The 26,165-nt window shown below is 42.3% G+C and overlaps 1 protein-coding gene across 2 annotated transcripts in view; it reads right to left on the bottom strand.

Annotated features, from left to right (window-relative positions):
• The window catches only part of SHISAL1 (shisa like 1), a 64,639-nt gene that overhangs the window by 20,787 nt on the left and 17,687 nt on the right, over positions 1 to 26,165 (bottom strand). For both annotated transcript variants that reach the window (XM_070947460.1, XM_070947461.1), the window contains exon 3: positions 18,285 to 18,590. In XM_070947460.1, the coding sequence (XP_070803561.1) occupies positions 18,285 to 18,590 (306 nt within the window). The remainder of the gene's footprint in view (positions 1 to 18,284; positions 18,591 to 26,165) is intronic.

Raw genomic sequence — 26,165 nt, 5'->3', positions numbered from 1 at the left:
CTCTTTCCAACAGAAAATTGGGGGGAAAGGTCTCAAGCAAAAGTCCCATATAGAGTTTCCTGTTACCCTAGTTCTGCCAACTCTAGGTTCTTTTCAGTCAATAAGTGGATTTTACAATATCACTATATTTACTGTATTTTTCGGAGGATAAGATACACCTTAGTTTGGGGGGAAAAATAAAAAAAAATTCTGCCTCTACCAACCATCTGGCTAGCGTCCTTAGCAAACCGCCTGGTCAGCTTCAGCACATTAGCCTGATTCAGCAGGAGCAGCTTATTGGCAGGTGGATCGGCTCCCGGAATACCCCCAGTCAGCAGTTCCCAGAGGTGAACTTTAGCGACAAGTTCGCTGGTTGTGAGTGCACCGGTGCCTCGTTGGAGCAGATACGCAGCTTCAAAAATGCAGCAGATCATCGCAGAGCATTCCAGTGAGTACAGAGTCCGACAAGGCAGCAGCTGTTCTAGGTTGCCATTTTGGCCTTTGCGCCTTGCTTTTTTCACCCTCTGAAAAAGGCTCTCAGTTTAAGAGGCTGCTTTTGCAGCCTCCAAAAGCTCCGTTTGAGAGGATGCACGCAGGCCGAAGGGTGGGGGCCAGGGGGTAAGCGGGGCTACATTCGGTGTATAAGACGCATCCAAATTTTCACCCTCTTTTGGTGGGGGGACGTGTGTCTTATACTCTGAAAAATATGGTATTTTGTTTATATTTCATATTTTTAAACTGTCCATCTCCCTCAGAGAGGGACTATATGCACCCATGGCATTTATGTACCTGCTAGAAGCCACCCTCCCAAAAAGGAAGGAGACAGGACATGTCCCACCCCCACCTCAAATTAAATTAAAGTCAATTAAATTACAGGTAAATATTCCATTTATAAATTGAATTGATTCATCCGCCTGCACTTACCGGTCATTCTCTTTTACACACATGCTACTTTTACCACAGAAACACCTCATGTGCCTAGTAAAGATGACCATATCACTTTAACAAACAAATAATAAATCAATACCCTCCTTTTAACAACCTCCCCAAAACAAATAAAAGAAACAAGACTGAAATGGAGCGTGCAACGTTTGGATCTCTGAAGATTAGTTTGAAGATTAGCTGCTGGTTGGAGAAGCTGTCTGCCTGGTTGATTTAACCCTTTATGTAATGCCTTCCCAGCCCACTTAGCTTTGCACCTCAATCTCTATTTTTATTCCTTTTCTCCCCTTCTCAGCTGGTTAAATTAACCAGGAAAACAGTGTCTCCAAGTACCAGCTCATCTTCAGACTAATCTTCAGAGATCCAAGCCTTGCAGTTATGACATCTGTAGCCTCTAGTACTTCGTGCCGATTCCTTAATTTTCGAGAGCTTCTAAGATGATCCCCAAATTCACAGGAAAAAAAAAAAAGGTAAGGATGGGTTGCTTTACATGCAGCTTGGATAAAAGTGATTGCCGTAGAGACTTGGCATCTATCAGCTTTGCCCTTCATTTGCAGGGCCATTTGCATGTTACTCTCAGATCTGAAAGCTCCTGGAGAAGCAGATGTTGTCAGAGAACATTACGACTTTCTCAAGAGAAAGCTGTCCTCAGTTTTGTCTGTGACAATTCTAGTTCTTGGCTCTGATGGTTTATTATCTACAATTGTACAAAAATTGAACTTAACTTTCAGAAAGTTGCTCACTTTATGCTTCCAACAATTGCTACCAACCTGCCTTCCATTGAGAACCTGTATACTGCACGAGTCAAAAAGAGGGCTGTGAAAATATTTACAGACCCCTCGCATCCTGGACATAAATTGTTCCTATCCTACCCTCAAAACGATGCTATAGAGCACTGCACACCAGAACAACTAGACACAAGAACAGTTTTTTCCCAAACTCTGCTAAACAAATAATTCCCTCAACATTGTCAAACTATTTACTAAGTCTGATCTACTCTTAATCTTCTCATCTTTTCATCATTCCCATCACCCATCTCCTCCCACTTATGACTGTATGACTGTAACCTTGTTGTTGGTATCCTTACAATTTATATTGATATTGTTTCCTAATTGCTTATTTGTAACCTATGACTATCATTAACTGTTGTAACTTATGATTCCTGACGAATGTATCTTTTCTTTTATGTACACTGAGAGCTTATGCACCAAGACAAATTCCTTGTGTGTCCAATCACACTTGGCCAATAAAAATTCTATTCTATTCTATTCTATTCTATTCTATTCTATTCTATTCTATTCTATTCTATTCTATTCTATTCTATTCTATTCTATTCTATTCTATTCTGCCATTGGTGGGACTGGGTGATTTTAAGGTTTAGCAGAGGCTTAGGAGAAATCACCATAGAGCAGGACATGGATCAGAGGTGGGATTCACTTACCTTCCCTACCGGTTTGCAAATGTGAGTGGCCATGGGCTCGCTTCTGTCTCGCACGCCTCCTCTGCGCATGCGCATGGCCTTCCGTGCAGCTGTTTGTTTGCGCATTACATCTGGGTGGGTGGGCGGAGTCTCCCACAGTCGCCACTACCGGTTCGCCCAAACCAGTTCCCAAACAGAACTGGCTGAATCCCACCTCTGACATGGATGCTTTATTCTAAGACTAGAAGCTAAATGTATTGATATTTGATTTTAAGTTGTGGAAAGGTACCTAACAGAATCTTGTTTCATATCACATGGCTCTCAAATGGTTTCCAAACTGGAGAGAAAGAAATGCTATAATTAGTCTGTAGCTCTACTTGCTGCTGGAATTATGCTACAGCTTCAAAGTCAAAATTATGGTTGTTGAGCTTAATTATTCTTCCTTCTTCCTCTGTAAAACTTTAGTACCAAGCAACCAGGAACACATGATACATGCCAGAGTCCCCAGCTAGAATAATATTTTGATTATAGATATTTTTCCTGCAAATAAATACAATGGCTTGCTCCAACCAAAAAAATCCTAGCAATTCCAGACACCTTTGTTTTTGGAGCTCCTTGGACAAGAGCAGCCTGTAATGTCCTTGCAGATGAAATGAAAGATTAAAACTATTTGCAAACATGAATTGCAAAGGACTTCCTGCTTCAACTGAGTTTCCACTAGGAATCTAAAACCTACATTCACAGAAATTAAATTACATTTAGATACGCTTTTCATCTTCATTGCAATAAATGTTAACAGGCCCAGGCCAATCTCAAAGGTAATTTCATATCTGCAAAAATAAACTTAGGCTTGGAAGTATTTAGTCTATAATAGGAAGTAAAATGTGGATATTGTATGGGAAGTCCTCAACTTACGACCACAATTGACCCCAACATTTCTGCTGCTAAGTGAATTTTGTCCCATTTCACAATTTTTCTTCCCATGTTTGTTAAGATAACCACCACAGTGGTTAAATTAGTAACACAGTTCTTAAGTGAATCTCCCCATTGACTTTGACTGAAGGAGCCAAGAAGGAGAGACAGAGTTAAAGATCCAAGAGAGGAATATGGGAGGCAAGCCAAAAAAAGCATAGCAATTAAAGTACTGAAGTGGGCAAGAGACGATGGATAGATGATTTCTTTTTTGTTGTTGTTGTTCTGGCTTAATTCTCCTTTTCACTCTCCTTCTTTTCTTTCTTTAGGTAGGTGACATGATTAGAAGTTAGGTAGGATAGAAAGAAAATGTCTTTTAGTAAAGGGTGACATGATTAAAAGTTAGAATAAGAGATAGAAATAAGAGAAGGGGGAATATTGGTGTATACACTTTTATATAATAAAATAAAAGCAATAAAAAGAGAAAGCATGGATTAATTGAATAATGACAGATTGTAACTTAATATAAATGTGTTATTTGTGTTACATAACACAAATATGTGTTACATATTTCATTATTTGAAATATGTAAGTTGATTGAATGTAATAACTATGATTAATTCTATTAGTTTTATTTGTATTAGAATGTATGACACCTAAGTGCCACACTATTCATGCATGTTTGTTAAAAAATACAAAAATAAAAAACTTTAAAAAAAATTCAATTACATTTAGATACACTTTTCATCTTCATTGCAATAAATGTTAACAAGTCCAGGCCAACAGAATCTCAAAAGGTAATTTCATATCAGCAAAAATAAATTTAAGCTTGGAAGTATTTAGTCTGTAATAGGAAGTAAAATGTGGATATTGTATAGGAAGTCCTCAATTTATGACCACAATTGACCCCCAACATTTCTGCTGCTAAGTGAATTTTGTCTCATTTCATGACTTTTCTTCCCATATCTGTTAAGGTAACCACCACAGTTGTTAAATTAGTAACATAGTTGTTAAGTGAACTTCCCCATTGATTTTGCTTGTCACAAGGTCGCAAAAGGAGATCATATGACCCCGGGACACTGCCACCGTCATAAATGTGTGTCAGTTGTCAAGCATCTAAATGTAAATTTAGGGTCTGGTGGCTCAGCAGACTGATAGCATTGTGATTAACACCAGCTGTCTGCAATTACTGTAAGTTCGAATCTCACCAGGCTCAAGGTTGACTCAGCCTTCCATCCTTTCAAAGGTAAGTAAAATGAGGACCCAGATTGTGGGGGCAATAAGCTGATTTTGTATAAATATACAAAAGTATGAAGGCTATTGCTTAGCGCATTGTAAGCCGCCCTGAGTCTCCGGAGAAGGGCGGCATATAAATCAAATTAAAAAAAAAATCACTTGACCATGGGGATACTGCAATGGTCATAAGTGTGAAAAGCAGTCATAAGTCACTTTTTTCAGTGTCGTTGCAACTTCAAATAGTAACTAAGCAAAATGTTGCAAATTGAGGACTACCTGGCATCCTCTGGACAGCAAGTGGCCTATATATATTTTGTATCTATCTATCAATCAATCAATCAATCAATCAATCAATCAACCAATCAATCAGAGGTACCAAGTGTTTGGAGCTATCATGTAATTTCTGCTTATTTACTCACATCTATGTGGAAAGGGGAATTATTCATAAATGACAGACAATGACTACTTAAAAAATACCGTGTTTCCGCGAAAACAAGACCTTGTCTTATATTTTTTTGAACCCCGAAATAAGTGCTTGGCCTTATTTTTGGGGAGGTCTTATTATTTTGGGGCACGTGGAGCAAGATGGGACTCCTCTTGCCGTCTTACCTGATTTCCAGCTCTGCATTTAAATATTTTTGGGGAGGATTTATTTTCGGGGGCAGGCTTATTTTAGCACATGCGCTCAAAAGCCCGATTGGGCTTATTAGCAGGGGATGTCTTATTTTTGGAGAAACAGTAATTATAGGGCAAGTATAGCCACTGGCATTACATATAGCCAAGGCCTTAGTAAGGATGGGCAAAATGGCCACTTCAACTGTGTTGTAAGATATTTCTGTCTAAACTTGAAAAAAAGATTGCAGAATAAATATTCTTCAAACCCATAATCCCCCCCTTCCCATTCTTTGAATGTATTTAGTAGATAGATGAAAATCCATGCTTGCTGTCTATTATTTTCATCTAATCCACAGACAAATGGTCAAGGGAACTGGGAATGTTTTCATTAAGAATGTTTCCTATGAGAGTTATGAATGCTCTTTTTTTTTAAATTAAAAAGTAATTTCCTGACCAATTTTTCTGTAAATTGGATGGTAGATAGCAGTTAGCATGGATTACCATACCACCTATTATTGTGGCTCAGGATTGGGGGAAAAAAAGAATTGAATTCTTAGTATTTCCCTATGGCCTGAACTCCCAAGGTAGCTTGACTTTTGTTCTCTCTAAATGTGGCCCATTCTGAATATCCAATGAAACATTCTGAGGGGGGCTGCTTTCTTCCAAGTCTCAGTTCCTATGGATAAAAACATAAATATAAGACAGTAGCTTATTTTTGAAAATGAAGTCTGGGCATTTATAGCACATAGATTTTGCCATTGTGCGGGGATGAATTTAGACTCTCCAGCTAAGTGGGTGGGTGGGTGGGGAATAACACACGATTCTCCCAAGCACTTTGAGGACCAGCAAAAGTGTTCATGAATACAGCATCCAATCCTGGTTAACTGGAAAGAGTGCAGAGAAGAGCAACAAGATTGATCAGGGGGCTGGAGGCTAAAACATACAAAGAATGGTTACAGGTATTGGGCAGTGGTGGGTTCCTCCCGGTTCCGCCGAGCCAGTAGCGGTGATGATATGACGTCACCGAACCAGTTCTGCCCCCCCGCCCCCCATCCCCCCTGCATTATTCTTACCTTTTATTTGGCCCCACCCCCAATCTATTGCTGCCTCCTGAGTCCTAGCTGATGGCTAGAGGGAAAAAACCTGTTTAAACTCTTGCCGCGGGGCTTCAAAGGGCTGCCCTACAGCTGATCAGTGTTAAAAGAAAACAAATGAGTAGACTGGTGCCTGCAAAAATAAATGGGTAGACCAGTGCCTGCAAAAATACATGAGTAGATCAGTGCCTGCAAAAATAAATAGGTAGACCAATGCCTGCAAAAATACATGAGTAGATCAGTGCCTGCAAAAATAAATAGGTAGACCAATGCCTGCAAAAATACATGAGTAGATCAGTGCCTGCAAAAATAAATGGGTAGATCGGTACAGTTCTGCAAACAGTTAAAAGCCTGGTAGACCAGTACCTCTGCTAAATCCTAAAGAATTGTCACTTGACCATCAAGCCATGCCCACAAAATAAGCCACGCCCACAGAACCGGTAGTAAAAAGTTTTAGAACCCACCCTTGGTATTGGGTATGTCTAGTCTAATGAAAAAAAGGACTAGGGGAGACATGATAACAGTGTTCCAATATCTAAGGGGTTACCACAAAGAAGAGGGAGTCAACCAATTTTCCAAAGCACCAAAAGGCACGACAAGAAACAATGAATGGAAACTAACCAAGGAGGGAAGCAATCTAGAACTAAGGAGAAAATTCCTAACGGTGAGAGCAATCGACCAGTGGAATAGCTTGCCTTCAGAAGTTGCGGGTGATCCATCACTGGAGGCTTTCAATAACAGACTGGACAACCATTTGTCTGAAATGGTATAGGGCCGTGATGGCAAACCTATGGCACGCGTGCCACAGGTGGCACGCGGAGCCATATCTGTGGGCACGCAAGCGTTGCCCTAGCTCAGCTCCAGCGTGCATGCGCACACTGGCCAGCTGATTTTTGGGCCTTCTGAACCCACCGGAAGTCGGGAAACGGGCCACTTTGGAGGGCCTCCGGGGGGGGAGGCTGTTTTCACCCTCCCCAGGTTCCAAGAAACCCTCTGGAGCCTGGGGAGAGCGAAAAACAGGTCTACCGGACCTACCTTTTTGCCGTCGCGTGGGGGGAGCGCAGGGGGGTCACATGGACATGCGTGGGGGGGTGGGGCATTGAATGATGGGTGTGGGCACGCGCGTGTGCAACCTCCCCGCACACCCCCCGCTTTTGGCATGCGATGGCAAAAAGGTTAGCCATCACTGGTATAGGGTCTGGGGATTGGACTAGAAGACCTCCAAGGTCCCTTCCCGCTCTATTACTGTATGTTTCTATGAAGTTATTATCATACAAATTAACCAATGTGTCCCAGGTTGAGGAGTATCCAAGCTGAAACTAAAAAGAAAACAAACAAACATTCAGAGCAGTTTCAAAAGCAATTTGGGATACCTTTTGGAAGAAAATATTGAGCAAATGCACACATTTTGCAGGCCTACTAAGGGCCTGCAAAGCTCATTAAAATTTGGACTTTGTTTAGGCATGTTTTGAAGACTTTAGGGTGCTCATGCTGGTTTAGAGTCCTTTTACAGTTTCATCTGGCTCTGGAAAAAGACCATTGCTATGTTGACCACTGAATCCTTGTCTGGCAAGCAGCAGTCCGTTTCTAAAATTTGCATAGATTAATTTAGGACATTTTATGAGGGGGGGGGGGGAAACTCGAGCAAACGAGAATCAGAAACAATGTTGATGTCAGCACTTCAACCTGCATTTACTCTAGTGCTGACATAAGGAGAAGAAGAAGGGGGCAGCTGGCAAGAGGACACTTGACATTTCACCTACTTATTTTCCTTGAAGATAATATCCCCTAGGAGATGAGATGGGAGGGGGGACATTCCTGGGAGCTTAAGTAGTAGATATGGGGAGAGTGATTCGGAAGAAGGCCAATGAGACGCAGAGAATTGGGGAATGGAAAGGGAAGGTTTGGGGTCAGGAAGTCAGAGTTGGCTACGCCACGATCGGGGCCAGATTGTCGTGCTTAATAAAATGAAAGATTTCTTCAAAGACTACTGTTTGGAAATGCAATTTATTTTATTTGAGATGACATCGAAACCTGACAGTTATGTCATGAGAGGGCTGCCAATGAAAGTACATTCTACTAGCCTTTGAAATTGAGAGTATAATTTGTTTACTCAAAAAAACAATTGGCAATATCTTGATTGAAATATGCATTTTCTGGGCTTACAGAACATTTTGTATTTGGTTGCAGTTGGTTCTGAGTGGCGCATGATTAGAAGCCCCCTAGACTATCTACCTGCAGGACATAGTGTCCCTCTGTTCCTAATTAAAGCAACCCCACTTTTTTCAACCGTCTACCAAGTCTGAAAAGAGATCCTGCTGCTTTAAACGCTCTTTAAAACAACTCCTCAAGCACCGCTGGTTTTCTTCTACTTAGAAGAAAGAAGCTTGAAGGGTAGACATGGCCTTCAGGGGACTTCCGAATGCTTCTTCCAAATCATTTTTGAAGCAGGCACAGCTCTGTTCTGTGCCAAGGGTGCAGTGGTGGGTTCCTCCCGGTTTGGCCGAGCCGGTAGCGGTGACGATATGATGTCACCGAACCAGTTCTTCCCCCCCCCACCCTCGCCTCCACGTTATTCTTACCTTTTATTTGGTCCCACCCCCAATCTATTGCTGCCTCCTGAGTCCCAGCTGATGGCTAGAGGGAAAAAAAACTGTCTAAACTCTTGCCGTGGGGCTTCAAAGGGCCATCCTACAGCTGATCAGTGTTAAAAGCAAACAAATGAGTCGGGTCGTAAGTGCGAGGACCTTCCAGAAATGACTCTGACCAGCTAGCCACGCCCACCTAGTCACATGACCTCCAAGCCACACCCACAAAATAAGCCACGCCCACAGAACCGGTAGTAAAAAAAATTAGAATCCACCCCTGCAAGGGTGCTAAAAGAAAACTTTGTTTCAACAACAACAACAAGAAAAAAATAATAATTTCCTCTTCTTTCCTTACTTCACAGAATCAGCTATTGAAAAGGCTTTATAATCAACTTCTTCAATAGCGAGAGCAAACCTCACTTGTCTCCATTCTATTCTGGCTCATTCATTCCATTTACAGAAATGCATAAAATGAAAGTGGGGTGAAGGACCAACTCCCCTCCAGATCTCCAATCACATTATAGAAATTTGATAAATGGTTTCTTTGCATGTTTAAAGCCATTTAATAGTAAAATACCATGCTAATGTTTTATACATTAATTAAAAGCCATTTGAAAACTGACTGGATTTACCCTCACAGATTTCATTAGAATAGGCTTAAATAATATAATTCTACAGTAATGGCCACAATTGTGGAAACTTTTTGGAAAAAAGTGTATTTTCTAAAACTAGATAATAACACCACTTTTTTTTTTTTGGAAGTAGTACCATAAAATTATTTATCAATGGAAAGATAATATAATCAAGAATGTAATGCAATAACTTTTATGAAGGATTTGCTATCAGAATAGCAGTTACAGTATAAAGAAGAAAAGTGAAACATGTAGAAAAAAACGAGATATACAAAAATTATCACCATAGAAAAAACGAGATATACAAAAATTATCACCATGTTAGTTAATACTTAGTTTTTTTTTTTTTTTTAATTTGATTTTTATGCTGCCCTTCTCCGGAGACTCAGGGCGGCTTACAATGCGTTAAGCAATAGCCTTCATTCTTTTGTATATTTTATACAAAGTCAGCTTATTGCCCCCACAAACTGGGTCCTCATTTCACCTACCTTAGAAAGGATGGAAGGCTGAGTCAACCTTGAGCCTTGGAGAGATTCGAACCAGCAGAAATTGCAGGCAGCTGTGTTAATAACAGGGTGCACTAAACCCCTGTACTATCAAGGCTCTTCTAAAGTTGGGTAACCTTTAGCACAAATTACGGACTTATAAGGTCTTCCCATGGAGTGAACCATGGGGGCACAGAGGGGGGGCAGGGGGGCAGAACCGATTCGGTGACGTCATATCGTCACCGCTACCGGCTTGGGAGAACCGGGCCGAACCGGGAGGAACCCACCACTGACACGCACACATTCATGAAGAGGCATTAATGAACTACCCAGAATTTATGAAGATGTTAGAAAAAGGAGAAGGAAAAAAAACCAGGGAAATAGGAAAAAGAGGAAGAGGATTGTCAACTGACCGATGTTTCATTATCTCATCTAAGAGTCTGTAGAGATTCTCAGTCATCCAGGTCATGGTTGTCCCAAAAGTGATTTTTCAGGAGGCAACTGTCCTGTCAGAGCAGAAGAAGCTTCTTGGATGAGAAATGAAATGTCTTCAAACAAACAAACAAACAAAAAAAGAAAGTCCAGTTGCCTCCTAAAAAAACATCTTTGGGATTACCTCATCTGGTTTCTATCAGAGTTTGTTGCAGAAATCATACCCAGAAAGCACACACAGGTAACTGATTCAGGAGGATTCATTAACTTCTCTTTATATATATAATAACACATGAAATAAATATACAATACCAATGGCAGATTCTCCAACCTGGTAGTAGTTACAAGCAAAACACAAGCAGAGAAGAGAACAGTTTCAGTTCAGCAGTCTAGTTTCAGTTTCAATTCTCAGCACAGCACCCAGAGCTACAGGGCCACGCCCAGGCTCCTTCCTGTCTCAGCTCCTATTGGCTGACCTTGTTACTAAGCCCTATTCATTGGTCTGTTGTGTGGATGTTTGCGTGGTTTAGGGGTGGGGAATTGTGGTGGGTGGGTGGGGGTGTTTGGGGATTGTTATGTGTGTTGGACCTGGTCTTTGGGTGTTAAGTGAATTTCGTTGTATGGGTATACTGTGTATACATGTACAATGACAATAAAGTTGTTGTTGTTGTTGTTGTTGTTGTTATTATTATTATTTATTTATTTATTTATTTATTTATTTATTTATTTATTATTATTATTGGCTGACCTTGTTACCATGTCTCTGCCAGTCATGAATTCTCAGACAGTTTCCCCATCTATGCCTACCAGCTTCTTCTGCCTTTATCCCCATGACCAGTCTCCTTCCCTTCACAATTTGTTTTTTCCTCTTCTTCCACACTCTGCCTCCTTATCACTGTCATCCTTTCCCCACCTGCAAACTGCTTTTGGATCTGGCAAGCTCCCCTGGGCAGAAACCTACCATCTCAACTTTTTGCAAATCAACCTTACAACACAATGAGAATCATAGTCATTAGGCGTTAATGAGCTGTTTACACATTTCCTACTTTACACGGAAAGCTTGCAGAAATAAACAAGCCCGATTACAAGGATGGAAGTAAACATTTTGTGGATCCATTCATCTCCTTTGACAAAGAGGGTGCAACCCAGCTAACAGAAACATTTGCCACTTGGCTGGGCCCATTCAGTAGGAAAGGACCTTGGGGAGAGTAGCTATGAAAAAGTAATTTTAAAAGAAGGCTGGAAAAATCAGCCAAGACCTCCGCATAACAATGATAAATAATGAGATAAAGATGATAGAGAAGGTTAAAGAATGAACAGTAATTAAGAAAGAAAGAAAGGAAAATATTGTTGCTCCATTATAGACCTTAGTATATCACACAGAGCAAAAAAAAAAAAAAAAAGCAGTCCAAAGTGCAGTTATATAAACTGTGAGGATATTTTCAATGAACAAGGAACACAGATAGATGTACCTACCAGTATATATGTAAGGCATGTACTCAGTGGTGGGATTCAACCAGTTCGCACCACTTCAGCTGAACCGATTGTTAAATTGCTGGCTGGCACTTCCCCTCCCCTCCCCTCCCCTTCCAGAAGTCCCTCGCGTCCCATTTTGCTCCCAGGTAAGTGCAGAGAGGTCTACTAGGCCCAAAATAGTGTGCGGAGGGGGGGGTGGCGCTGGCCCCCCGCGACCCATTTTTGTTCCCAGGAGGCCGCAGGCAGCCCTATTAGGCCCAAAATGGGGCATGGTGGTGTGTGGCGTCAAACCCCCGCGACCCGTTTTTGCTCCCAGGAGACTGCAGGGAAGCCTACTAGGCCCAAAATGGGGCACCGGGGGTGCGGCGCGGCCCCCACACAACCCAATTTTGCTCCCAGAAGGCTGCAGGGAGCCCTACTAGGCCCAAAATGGGGCACGCGGAACCCCGTGACCTGTTTTTGCTCCCAGGAGGCTGAAGGAAGGCCTACTATGCCCAAAATGGGGTGCGAGAGGGGCGGCACACCCCCCCGTGGCCCATTTTTGCTCCCAAAAGGTTGCAGGAGGCTGAGTGCTGCCTTTCACAACCCCTGGCCATGCCCACCATAGTCACGTTCACCCAGCCGGTCATTAGGGCAGAGAACCAGTTGTTAAATTATTTGAATCCCACCACTGCATATACTGAAATATAATAAGTGTGCATATATAATGTACAGGTAAAGGTTCCCCTGCACGTGCATGCTAGTTGTTTCCATCTCTAGGGGGCGGTGCCCATCTCCGTTTCAAAGCCGAAGAGCCAGCACTCTCTGAAGACGTCTCCGTGGTCATATAGCCTGCATGACTCAATGCCAAAGGCACACGGAACACTGTTACCTTCCCACCAAAGGTGGTCCCTATTTTTCTACTTGCATTTTTTACGTGCTTTCGAACTGCTAGGTTGGCAGAAGCTGGGACAAGTAACGGGAGCTCACCCCATTACGTGGCGCTAGGGATTCGAACCGCTGAACTGCTGACCTTCTGATCGACAAGCTCAGCGTCTTAGAAATATGCAAATACAGGCTGGAAGCAAATGGAAGGTGGAAGTTTCAAGAAAAACAGAAATAGCTGTGCTGTATTTTTAATACAATTCTCTAGCATGGGGAAACATCCCTAGCACACTCACCTAAATATCGTCAGTCCTCTATTTAAAAGGAAGCTTGGGAAACTTCAAAACAAGTGCCATTTATAACTTGACACTACGCACAAAATATTTGCAGGTTTTCTTCTGCAAAAATCTAGGCCATTGAATTTGCAGAGGATGAAAAGGAGCAGAGCTTGTTTAGCTAAAAGCCATCACACTTTTTTTGTTTTTATCACTTCTCCCATCACAAGGACTGTGTAGTCTGCGTGGAGGTGCTCCTTTTTTTTTCTGTATTACCGGAACGGGCACTTAGAATTTATGGGTCCTTTTTAACCTGGGGAATGGATGGTTGGCTACCCATGTCAAAAAGCTTTCTTCAATTATAGAGGTCGTTCACCGGCACGTGGATTAATTATTTATGATCACTGGATAGAGCATATTGGTAAAATGTTTTCTTCAATACCTTTTATAGAGGCCAAGCTCAGCTTTTTTCTGGAATAAACACTTCAGCATTATAATGTTTAGGAAACCAATCATGTCATCTTTGCTATTATGCTTCTGATTAGTAATGGCCCTGCAGAATTCATGATACAGCTTCAAAAAAAGAAAAAGGAATTGTGGCCTGCCAGCGGAACTGGCAGCAGATTCGGACAGTGAGGAGGTTGGGGAGGAACATGGGCCAGTCCTGGAGTCTGGGGAAGGCTGATGGGGGCTCTGTATCAGAGGCAGAGAGGGGGCCAGGGCTGTATGCCAGCTATCAGTTGCCTTCAGAGTCAGACATCAGTGAGGCAGACGAACAGCTGGAGCCTGTTCCCAGTTGCCAGATGAAGGGAACAGCGAAAGAACAAGGGTCAACTTGGAAGTAAGGCCACAGGTGGACGATGAATGGCCCCTCCCATAGGAAATAAAAGAGGAGCGTTCGGTCGGTCGGTGCAGGAGTGTGAAGATCTGTCCGTGAACCTCAGAGACTCTGTGCCAAGTCTTTCCTTGCACAGCACTGCGTTTGGGAAATATTTACATGGCATCTTTCCAAGCTAGATAAGGTCTGTGGTCATAAATCCACCTTTGAAAGACTGGTTGCCAGGCCTTTGCTGAATGTGAATAAGAGGAATTCACATTCCTTTAATAAAAGGGGTTTTGTCGGGACCAGGATTCTGCTTCGTGCTTTTTGGGGAAGCCTAGGTCAGAACAAAAGGTTTGAAGCTTCCTCTAATAATAGTCATCACGGCTCTTTCCATTTGTATCTGGCTCTTAGGATGCTCCGTGTAGCAGTTTTGCAAAATTATTTGGGTAGATACTTAACTGCCTTACTGCTTATTCAAACAGATTCTGTAAGGGTTAGATTCAAACTGCCCTTGAGTGATCTGTCCCACAACATTGAGTGTGTGTGGATATTTTCAACTTCTTGCACATTCATACTGCATTTTTCATATTGCCCTGAACACATTTTTCCTACAAAATCAAATACACACATTTGCAAGGGAGATCGAATCACTTAGCATACATTTGCTGTTTCTTTGGGATGGATACATATACAATAGATCAAGTAACTAGAATTCCACATTTTTCTGTGCGGTTGTCATTCCAATAGGCTTAATGAATCATGCACCCCAATCAAAGGCTTAATGTAGAGCTACAAACTATTATCGAGATTGCTAGTGCCCAGTACAACTACCCTTTCTGCTTTTTCTAATTGGGGCAAAGAAAATATTTGCATACTTGTGACTTTCTACTCAATGCCAAAAATATGAATTCTTGCCTTGAAAATAGAACATCAGACAACGTTCCCATTCTTTTGTAATCTTATTAGTTTCTGAAGTCCAAGCTAGTTATCAGCATCTAGTTGACTTGGCTCTCTGCCAAAAGCTAATCCTTGAGGGATGGGCGACCACAAGAAAATTCCAAATTGTTAGGTTAAAAACCAAAGCAAGCAGTGGCAAAATGACATCTGTAAGGCTGCCAAAAGACTTTTACAGCTGCTGCCCATAGTCATCTTGATTAGAACTCAAAACTAAACCGACTTGTCTCTTCAAACAAAACTGCTCCATTTGTTTCATTGTTCTCTTTGGGCAAGGATGAAAGAGGCAAAAAACCCCGCATCGTAGCTAGGAGAATATGCCACAAAATATTTCATGTTTTTAAAACAATGATTTTTTTTTTTGGATTTTTTTTTTCCTTTTACATCTGAGAATCTGCTTTTCCAATATTGAGGAAAGCCCAATTTTGGTTCCTTTTTTCTTCTCTCCTTCTCCAACTCCCCTCAAGCCCAAATGTCTTCCATCTCCCTTTTTTGTTGCAGCAGGAAAATGGAGGCCTCCAGGGGTGTCCAGAAAATCGACGTGGTGGCTATGATGGTGTGAGGGAAGCTCCACCCAGTTTTGATAGGCATTGTTTTTTTTGTTTTTTTTTTAATTTGATTTATATGCCGCCCTTCTCCGAAGACTCAGGGCGGCTTACAATGTGCTCAGCAATAGCCTTCATCCTTTTGTATATTTATACAAAGTCAGCTTATTGCCCCCACAATCTGGGTCCTCATTTCACCTACCTTAGAAAGGATGGAAGGCTGAGTCAACCTTGAGCCTTGGCGAGATTCGAACCCTGCAGTAATTGCTGGCAGCTGGTCTTAATAAGCTTAATAACAGGGTGCCTTAAACCCCTGTACTACCAAGGCTCTTTTTGTGGCTGCCATCTTACCTTTCTGAACCCGGACAGCCCTGGAGGCACCCCAAACCCCAGCCCCATGGATTGACCTTTTCTCCATGCAATGATCAAGGGTTGCCACTTTTAAAAAAGGGATACAAAGCAAGGATCCACATTTTCTTGCATTTCTACTGTTTCCTATATCCTTTTAAAATGTATCCTCATCATTGTCAAGATGAAGACCATAAATGTTCTAAGGAACTTCTGTCCCCTCTTACACTGAAGGAACAGAGGTTTAATCTTAGATTTCCATGGCCAGTTTATGCAGAGGTGGGATTCACTTATCTTCCCTACTGGTTTGCAAATGTGAGCGCACGTGTGTGTCCGTTTCGCACATACACGCCACCTTCCACGCATGCTCTTTGCTCGCGCAAGCACCTGCCGCGGGTGCTGGCACACACATGCTCACAGCCTCCAAAGCGTGGCTAAATAGGACAGCATTATGTCTGGGCGGGTGGACGGAGTCTACCACAGTTGGCGCTACCGGTTTGCCTGAACCGGACAGAACCGGCTGAATCCCACCACTGAGTTTATGGCTCATCCAGTTTAAGCTCCTGAGTTAAATCTATGGCTCTCAGTTCCCATTACACAGTTATATGCCTACTAGTTTGATTTTTTTTTCCACACCCATTTTAATCCCAAAGACCTCCTAGGGTAGAAGGCCTCGATGTTCACAGCTTCATTAATGCTGATTACTTGATGAATTTCCAAGTGCAGAGAATTTTCCTCCCAAAATCACTGGATGTGCCCCATGGGATTTTGGGTGTGAATGGGGTGGCCTGGTGTCCAACTGGTGCATGTCCAGAGCCTGAAGAAGAATTTAAATAAGGGCTGCTGGTACTACCCTCAAGTAGCTACCTGGAGATGCTTCTGCCTGAGGAGTGCGAGTTGCAGGGCAAATCCCCTGAACCTGCATGTATCTTCAGGCCAAACCATTCTTAAAAAGCAACAGCTCATGTTGGATGGAGACCCCAGAGCAGGGGTGAAATCTAGCAGATTCTGACAGGTTCTGGAGAAGCTGTAGCGGACATTTTAAGCACTTCAGAGAACCGATAGCGGAAATTTTGAGTAGTTCGGAGAACTGGCAAATACCACCTCTGGCTGGCCCCAGAGTGGGGTGGGAATGGGAATTTTGCAGTATCCTTCCCCTGGAGTGGGGTGGGAATGGAGATTTTGCAGTATCCTTCCCTTGCTATGCCCACCAAGCCACACCATGCCCACTAAGCCATGCCCACAGAACGGGTAGTAAAAAAATTTGGATTTCCCCTCTGCCCCAGAGGTAGCAGGATATTAACCCCTTATGGGCAGAGCCATGCTGGAGTAAAATATGGACTCCCTCAGTGATCTTGTCTCCTGACCTTGGATCTCTGCACACTTTTCCCTTTGGGAAAAGTGCTTGTTTTTTTTTTTTTTTTCTTAATTTGATTTATATGCCGCCCTTCTCCAGAGACTCAGGGCGGCTTACAATGCGTTAAGCAATAGCCTTCATACTTTTGTATATTTATACAAAGTCAGTTTATTGCCCCCATAATCTGGGTCCTCAATTTACCTACCTTAGAAAGGATGGAAGGCTGAGTCAACCTTGAGCCTGGTGAGATTCAAACTTACAGTAACTGCAGACAGCTGGTGTTAATCACAATGCTATCAGTCTGCTGAGCCACCAGGCCTTTGCTGAGAGTTTGCGGAGGGGGGGGTTACCCTAAAACTGTCTCTGGCCTTTTGTCCTTGGAACAATGATGGAGCTTGTGGGAGCCCTGGAGAGCAGACATGCAACTTTATTTATTCTCTCATGATGCTTGAAGCCAGCTGGCTTGAAATTTCTACACTTATTCTAGCAGTGGTGGGATCCTGCCAGTTTTTTTTTAAATGGGATTTTAAATTTGAGGTTTTTAAATTGGGCCTATTATTTAATAATTTTAATTATTTTTAAATTTTGTCTTTGTGTTTTTAATTAGGCTGTACACTGCCCTGAGTCCTTCGGGAGAAGGGCAGTATAGAAATAAAATTAATAAATAATAAATAAAATAAATAACAACCATTTCAGTGATCGTGTGTTTCGCTGTGCCCACATGCACAAGTTTTAACAAAACTAGCCTTCCATGTTACTTCTGGGGAGTAACACAGATGAGGCACGGCAATACACTCTTCCATGCGAATCAGCTGAGAGGATAAAGGTAAATAGAGCGCAGGGGCGGGCGGGCAGGCCCACCTAATCATCGGAGTGAACCGGTTTGCTCCCAGCTAATCGTCAGAGCTACCGGTTCGCCTGAACCAGTCCGAACCGGCTGAATCCCACTCCTGTTTCTAGTCAATCTACCAGCTCTTTGTTAAATCCTGCTTTGCTGGTTTTCTTGGCAGATGCAGAGAACTATTATCTACTGCTTTCTTCTAGAATGTTGTTTGATTTCCCAGTCTGCCTTGCCATCTTGATATGCCCTGTGGTTGCTCCATCCATCCAAATACGGAGCTTATTTTCCGACACTAAGGAAATAGGCATCAACCGGGCATAGTCATCTCTGGAGGCTTCACTTCCAGAGAGACACCAGAATCATTGAAATAAAACCCCATTGCTCTGACAAGGCATCTGATAAGAGCTATCTATCAGATAAAAGATTAGGGTTATGAAAAAAAGAGACGACGCCTTGAAAAACTTACCAGGCAGTTGAGCTTGGGAAAGACATCAGTGGTGGAGTTAAAGCTTCTCCTTTTAAGGTGTGGACAGCCTGGGATGGTTGAGAGGCAGGCTGAGGATGCGTCTGAGTCTCTACTTGCCTTGAGTCCTGAGTTGGTTTAATCCACCGGCTTGTTTCCGGTTTCATCCATTTCCCCTGGATTCCCCATCTTGCCATGTAAACTTTGCAAATGTCGTAGTTCATGGAGGAGTAATATAAAAGGTCCAGAACCAGCAAGACTACAACGAAAAACCCATAGACCCAAACTCCTAACAGTGCACTGTAATTGCTGTAGAAAGAGAAGAGAAAGCTGGAGTTAGGAAGGGACTGTTAACACATTGCTTCCTGCTCCTCTAATTAGGCACTTAAAGCTATTATGATAAAGTTATTATGATCCGTGTTTCTATCTCTGCTTCTGCTTCTTTTCTTCCCAAAAGTGAAACCAGTGTGCTCAAGACTCCTATGCGGCTTCTTGCAACATTGCACACACCTTGCCTAGCTTCAACAAGAGGATGGGACATCTGCCTATGACAGATGTCTTGATGTACTGTGTGATGTGTCGTGGTGGCACAGTGGTTAGAATGCAGTATTGCAGGCTACTTTAGAATAGAATAGAATAGAATTCTTTATTGGCCAAGTGTGATTGGACACACAAGGAATTTGTCTTAGTGCATACGCTCTCAGTGTACATAAAAGAAAAGATACGTTCATCAAGAATCATAAGGTACAACACTTAATGATAGTCATAGGGAAACAATCAATATAAATCTTAAAGATACCAGCAACAAAGTTACATTCATACAGTCGTAAGTGGGAGGAGATGGGTGATAGGAACGATGAGGAGATTAATAGTAATGCAGATTTAGTGAATAGTTTGAAAATGTTGAGGGAATTATTTGTTTAACAGAGTGATGGTGTTCTGGAAAAAACTGTTCTTGTGTCTAGTTGTTCTGGTGTGCAGTGCTCTATAGCATCGTTTTGAGGGTAGGAGTTGAAACAATTTATGTCAGAATATGAGGGGTCTGTAAATATTTTCACAGCCCTCTTTTTGACTTGTGCAGTATACAGGTCCTCAATGGAAGGCAGGTTGGTAGCAATTGTTTTTTCTGCAGTTCTAATTATCCTCTGAAGTCTGTGTCTGTCTTGTTGGATTGCAGAACCAAACCAGACAGTTATAAAGGTGCAGATGATAGACTCAATAATACTTCAGCTGCCTGCCGGCTGCCTGCAATTTGGCAGTTCGATTCTCACCGGCTCAAGGATGACTCAGCCTTTCATCTTCCCAAGTGGGTAAAATGAGGACCCAGATTGTTGGGGGCAATAGGTTGACTCTATAAAATCACTTACAGAGGGCTGTAAAGCCCTGTGAAGCGGTATCTAAGTCTAAGTGCTATTGCTATTGATGCCCATCAGTTAGGGAATCAAACACCCACGCTTGCAAAATCTTGAATGGATAGACTAACTCACTGCCGTGGCTGGAACAGGATAAATTTGGACTCTGTGACACCTGGAAACCTTTGAAATGGGATGGTCTAAACCAGTGGTGAAATCCAATTTTTTTCCTACCAATTCTGTGGGCATGGCTTGGTGGGCATGGTGTGGCTTGTTGGGCGTGGCAGGAGAAGGATACTGCAAAATCCCCATTCCCACCCCACTCTGGGGCCAGCCAGAGGTGGTATTTGCCAGTTCTCCAAACTACTCAAAATTTGCGCTACCGGTTCTCCAGAACCTGTCAGAACCTTCTGGATTTCACCCCTGGTCTAAACCAGTGTTTCTCAATGTCAGCCAATTTAAGGTGTGGACTTCAGCTTCTAAAATTCTGCAGCCAGCATAAGGAATTCTGGAAGTTGAAGTTCACACATCTTCAAGATGCTGAGGTTGAAGTTTCTGGAAGTTTTTCTGTACCATGGCTTCTTTGAAAAGGCAAATAATTGGGAGCAGAGAGCATCTTTTGCATCACATAGCCTAAAGAATGCAGTTTGGAAATCCCATGCTTCCACGCCATCCACTGAAAAAAATAATTTGGTGGGGAAAAGACTAAAGAAACTAGACAAACATTAAAGGAAACTTTCTCCCTTTTCTTTATCCATTTTTTTGTTTTGAGACCTTCAAGCTGTGACAGTTCAGCCTGAGTAAAAATTAGTCAATATGATTTTGCCAATTGCAGAGTTTGGCCTACGAAAAACACAGGATTGCCAAGTGGCTCCCTCGTTTTGCATTCCAATATATGCTTTTTTTTTTCTTTAGTTCTGCTTCTAGCAATGCTTTGTAAAATGTATTACATTATGCTACTAATTAGATTCACAGCCTGCTTCATTTCTGTCCTACATTTCTTCTGTATACGCTCTCCAGAAAGCGTATTTACAATCGGATAGGGATAACGCCGAGGGTGGGAGCGAAAGCATTTTTACGTACATAGTATTGGTTCAATGAATAGAGAAATGTAGAAGCGAAAAGCTCTCGGATCAAATCGGGGTTTTTTTAAGCGTTTTCCTCTTTCAACTAGGATCGATTTTCTTTTCAGAAGCTGCCTTACCGCTAACTCAGTTTTAAGAACCCAACGCATTTCTATTTACAGGAATCTTTTCACTTCCACCGTAGGAGGGCTTTCTATAAAAGTTTTATATTGCCCAAATACAATCAACCAAAGGAAAACATTTTCCAGTTGAACTGTAGTTAACTCTTCATCCTTTCTAAGGTAGGTGAAATGAGGACCCAGTTTGTGGGGGCAATAAGCTGACTTTGTATAAATATACAAAAGTATGAAGGCTATTGCTTAACGCATTGTAAGCCGCCCTGAGTCTCCGGAGAAGGGCGGCATATAAATCAAATTAAAAAAAAAAAAACTCTTCTACTAAGCCGAGTTAGAAAGGAGGAACAGAATCAGTTCAAAGGGTTACAAGCAGTGGTGGTATTCAGCCGGTTCGCCCAAACCGGTACCGCTGGCTGGAGGCTCCGCCCACCTGCCCGGATGTCACCATGTCCCGTTTTTGACGCTCTGCACATGCGCGGAGGTGGCACGTGCACACTCACATATAAGAACCGGTAGCAAAGGTAAGTGAATGCAACCTCTGGTTCCAAGTCTACAAAGTTTGTAGTCAAGCAGGAGAAACATCAGTATAACAAAGATGCAGGATTCTCAGAATAACGAATGACATTTTTCCATACGAATTTGAAATATCTGCTGGTTGGAATCAGACTAAAACAATGTAAAGCCATTGTTAGTATGATGTTATGTATAACTAACGTATAAGGGTAAAGAATTATATTATAATATTAACTTTAACATAATTTGTATTAGTTTAAAGTGTTGGAAGATATTTAGAACTAGTGATGTCATATCTATGTCCGATGTTTTTAATTTTGAATGATTAATAAAAAACTTTTTTAAAAAAATAATACAGTGAAAAGTCCCATGGATCTTAGTGTGGGTCTTTAGCAGATAATCAGCATTGAAGAAACCTGGAGTGATCTAGTTTAAGGAATCTAGTTTAATATTTGGAGGGGAGATTTTATCCCTCTATATTTTCTAGCAGGACTACCAGATTCTGAAGCAGCTTTGTTCCCTAGGCTATCCATCTGGTAAACTCGCAAGATTCATTTTTCTCACCATGCGCATGTATACATCCGAATTAGACTGTGTTGTTTCTCTTTGTCATATAATATATGTGGGTATATGCATCTTTAAAATTAATTAATTAATTAATTTGTTTCTTTGTTTATTTGTCATGTTTAAGTAGTGTATATTGGAGATGGTGATCCTTTCAGAGCTGTATGTAACAAAATTTCATTTTAATGTATGCCGATTAGTGTACATTTAAAGTGACAATAAAGTTATTCTAAGCCTTTCTCTGGTATATTTAAGTTACTGATACTTTTTATGTTTTTTAACTGACATTTTATGTTACTGAAGCTCATTTCTTCTTGTTTTACCCATAGCCATAAAACGTTTTAGAAATCACAAGCTAATTTCTATATGTCCTTCAATTTTATTCTTCTATCTTTTCCTCCCCTCTTTTCCAATGTTGTTTCATTACATCCTCAGCATTATTGGTTCTCTTCCTTTCCTCTTAAGAATTTAAGCTGGGCATCAACCAAGAGCCGCCTTTCTCTGGCCACAAGCTTATATTTTTAAAAATCCCTCCTGTTTCTACCCTTCAAGGCTTTTGTTAAGTGCCATAACTAGTGGTGGGATTCAAATAATTTAAGAACCTGTTCTCTGCCCTAATGACCGTCTGGGTAAGCATGGCCAGGGGGTGTGACAGGGAGCACTTGGCCTCCTGCACGCCCCTGGCAGCAAAAATGGGCCACGGGGGGCGGGAGATGCGCCACCCTCCATACCCCGTTTTGGGCCTAGTAGGCCTCCCTGTACCCCCTGGGAGATAAAACTGGCCATGGAGAGGCCGCGCCACCCCCTCTGCGCCCCGTTTTGGGTCTAGGAGGCCTCCCTGAAGCCTCCCACGGAGCGAAAATGGGCCTAGGAGGCCTCCCTGAAGCCTCCTGGGAGCAAAAATGGGCCATGGGGGGGCGCTGCCCCCCATGCCCCATTTTGGGCCTAGGAGGCCTCCTTGTATTTACCTGGGAACCAAAATGGGGCGTGTGGGGACTCCTGGAAGGGGTGGGGCAGGAAGGGGCATGGCCAACCAGCAATTTAATTACCGGTTCGCCTGGCTGAATTTAACTACCTATTCCGAACCGGCTGAATCCCACCACTGGCGATAACTGTGAATATCATATCTAGCTCTGTCCCACTTGCCATGACTGTAATAGTAAATCTCTTGACAACTAAAGCTTGTTAGGATAGTCTTTCTATTACTGTTCCTGTAATTTCATTTCTTTGTGATGTCCTACTAGCTTTAAACTTACCTATGTACAAGAAATATACAATAAATGTATATTTAAAAAGCTGAATGAAAGTGTCTTAGAGGAGGAGGGTATGGCAAGCTAAAAAGAGATGCCTATGATATCCTTCTCTTAATTTCAGTATTTAAAATTAAGTATTATGGCTTTTTCTCCATCTGCAACTGCTCCATATCCTTAACTGAGGCAGAAAAGCAGGAAATCCCAGTTTGATAATCTGTTATTCTGTTAAAGTACAATATTTAAGAACCGTGATAATTCTTTGTGATATATTATTATTGATTGTTAAATTCCTATCCTAGAGGAAAATCTGGAGCTGAGTACTATAACAGTGATTCAGAACCACAATAATATAGACTTTGTAGTCCACAATTCATTTTTATGTAGCTCGACTACTCAATGTAAAAATTTAGATTCTGCAAAAGTGATTCTTCCTTGACATAAACTACATAATTTGGCATTCAGTTGGGATCCAATTGGTTCATCTTGACTTTTGGCTGGCTACTTAGATCTACTGAAATAGGAATCTTTGCCTACTGCCGAAGGAAGACCATGCAGCCTCTTCAAAATATGAGCCCTGATTCAATGCCATTTTGGTATAATGTTTAAGATGTTGGCCTAGTGACCCGGAGATGGTGAATTCTAGTCCTGCTTTAGGCATGAAAGCTGGCTGGGTTACTTTGAGTCAATCAAGTTCTCTCAGCCCAATCCAATTCTGAGGATGTTGTTGTGGGGAAAATAGGAGACAGTAAAATTAGGTGTGTGTGACACACACACACATACATATCTGCACACACAGGGGTAAGCTCCTGGGGGCTCGGTAGGGTTGGGGCGATCCTCTAGCCAAGGATCGCTGGGGTTTGGCGAACCCCCAAATAGCACCCTTGGCTGGCCACACCCACCTCGCCTCTCCCACCCCACCCCTCCCAGGAGTCTCCATGCGGCCCATTCAACATTCCAGGTAAGTGCAGGGGCTGCATGGATGGTCTGGGAGGGGAAAATATGGCCCTACTGGAGGTTCCAGAAATTTGGAAATGGGCTTGTTTTTGGCCTCCGGAGGGCCTCCAGAGCCCGGGGAAGCTCTTTTCGCCCTCCCGGGAGCTCGAGGAAAGCCTCTAGAGCCTGGGGAGGGCGAAAACGCCCCCACACTGTTGTGCAGGCAGCTGACTAGGCCACACCCAGCCAGCAACGGGGCAGCAAACCCGTTGTTAAAGGATCTGAAGCCCACCCCTACACACACATACACACACGCACACGCACATGCACACACACACACACACACACACACACACAGACACTAAAAGGTTAGATAATACCAGGAAATAGCAGAATAGAAGACAAAGCATTAGAGAAGTTGACAAAGTATCAAGATCTAAAAACTGAAATTGAAAGGTTATGGCATAAACCAGTCATGATGATCCCAATCATTATCAGCGCATACCAAAATACTTGGATGACACTTAGAAAATCTGCACATTGACAAAATTTCCATCTGTCCATTACAAAAGATCAGAACAAAAAAAATAACAGAGTTGGAAGGGACCTTGGAGGTCTTCTAGTCCAACCCCCTGCTGAGGCTGGAGACCCTACACTATCTCAGACAAATGGCTATCCAATCTCTTCTTAAAAAATCTCTAGTGATGGAGCATCATGACTTCTGAAGGCAAACTATTCCACTGGTTAATTGTTCTCGCTGTCAGGACATTTCTCATTAGTTCTAGGTTGGATCTCTCCTTGAATTAATTTCTATCCATTGCTTCTTATCCTGCTTCCAGATACTTTGGAGAATAGGTTGACTCACAAAGAAGAAGGTGGGGGGGTTCAATCTATTCTCCAAAGCAACTAGAAGTTTGAAGCAGTGTGAAAGCACTGCTTGAATCTGCATACACATTACAACATTGTAAGTTCCTGGGAAGAACTCAATTCACATGAAGACTAACACCAGCTAAAGAACTGGCAGCTATTTTCTGTAATTTTTTTGTAAATCATCATCTTCATCATAATTGAGATTTGCATCTATTATTGGTACTATCTTTGCAAAAGAAAGCAATAACAATGGATGCCTTGGATGCAATCCCAAAATGTCTGGAGCACTAGATATAACAGTTATTGAAAAGAAGAAAATCTGGTTCATTGATTTTGCTATCCTAGGAGACGCTAGGATTGAGGAAAAACAATTGGGAAAAATTATGAAATACTGGGACTTGCAGATTGAAGTTGAGCACTTACAAAAAAATAAATCCATTGTTAAAGTGATCACGACTGGAGCTCTCGGAGAGATACTTATAGGTGGAATGGGAGAATTGGTGGGCCAATTTGCCATAGCCAATTTACTACAGGAGAATGCACCATGGCCAAGTCACTGCAGGATAATTCACCACAGGACAATTAAACAATTCAACTTAATTATTTAAAATGATTATTCTTTTTTTAAAAAATTGTCATTCGCATTTCATTTTGTCCCTTTTTTTTGCATCCTTTTTTAATGATTCTATTCCACTATTTCTTCGATATTAGTGTAACTCCTGTCCTGCAGCAAATTGTCCCATAGCGAGTTGGCCGTAGCAAGATGGCCGCAGCAAGTTGACTGTGGTGAGTTGTCCTAGACCAGGGATGTCAAATTCAAGGTCTAGGGGCCATATCCGGCATGTGGGGTGCTTAGATCTGGCCTATGGGGCCGCTTTGGAAACAGCGAAGGACCGGCCCACATAGTGGTGGGTTTCAAAATTTTTTACTACAGGTTCTGTGGGTGTGGCGTGGCTTGCTGGGCATGGCAGGGGAAAGATACTGTAAAATCTCCATTCCCTCCCCAATCCAGGGGAAGGATACTGCAAAATCCCCATTTCCTCCCGATCAGCTAGGACTTGGGAGGCAGAGAATAGATGGGGGTGGGGCCAGTCAGAATTTTTACTACCGGTTCTCCGAACTACTCAAAATTTCCACTACTGGTTCTCCAGAACTGGTCAGAACCTGCTGAAACCCACCTCTGGGCCCACAGTACCTC

The sequence above is a fragment of the Pituophis catenifer genome, unplaced genomic scaffold (assembly GCF_029215685.1).
Source record: "Pituophis catenifer annectens isolate HBS135680 unplaced genomic scaffold, rPitCat1.0.hap2 SCAF_7, whole genome shotgun sequence".
In the NCBI taxonomy this organism is placed as follows: Eukaryota; Metazoa; Chordata; class Lepidosauria; order Squamata; family Colubridae; genus Pituophis; species Pituophis catenifer.
Note: the sequence above shows the minus strand (reverse complement) of the source record. Positions and strands in the feature narration are given on the sequence as shown.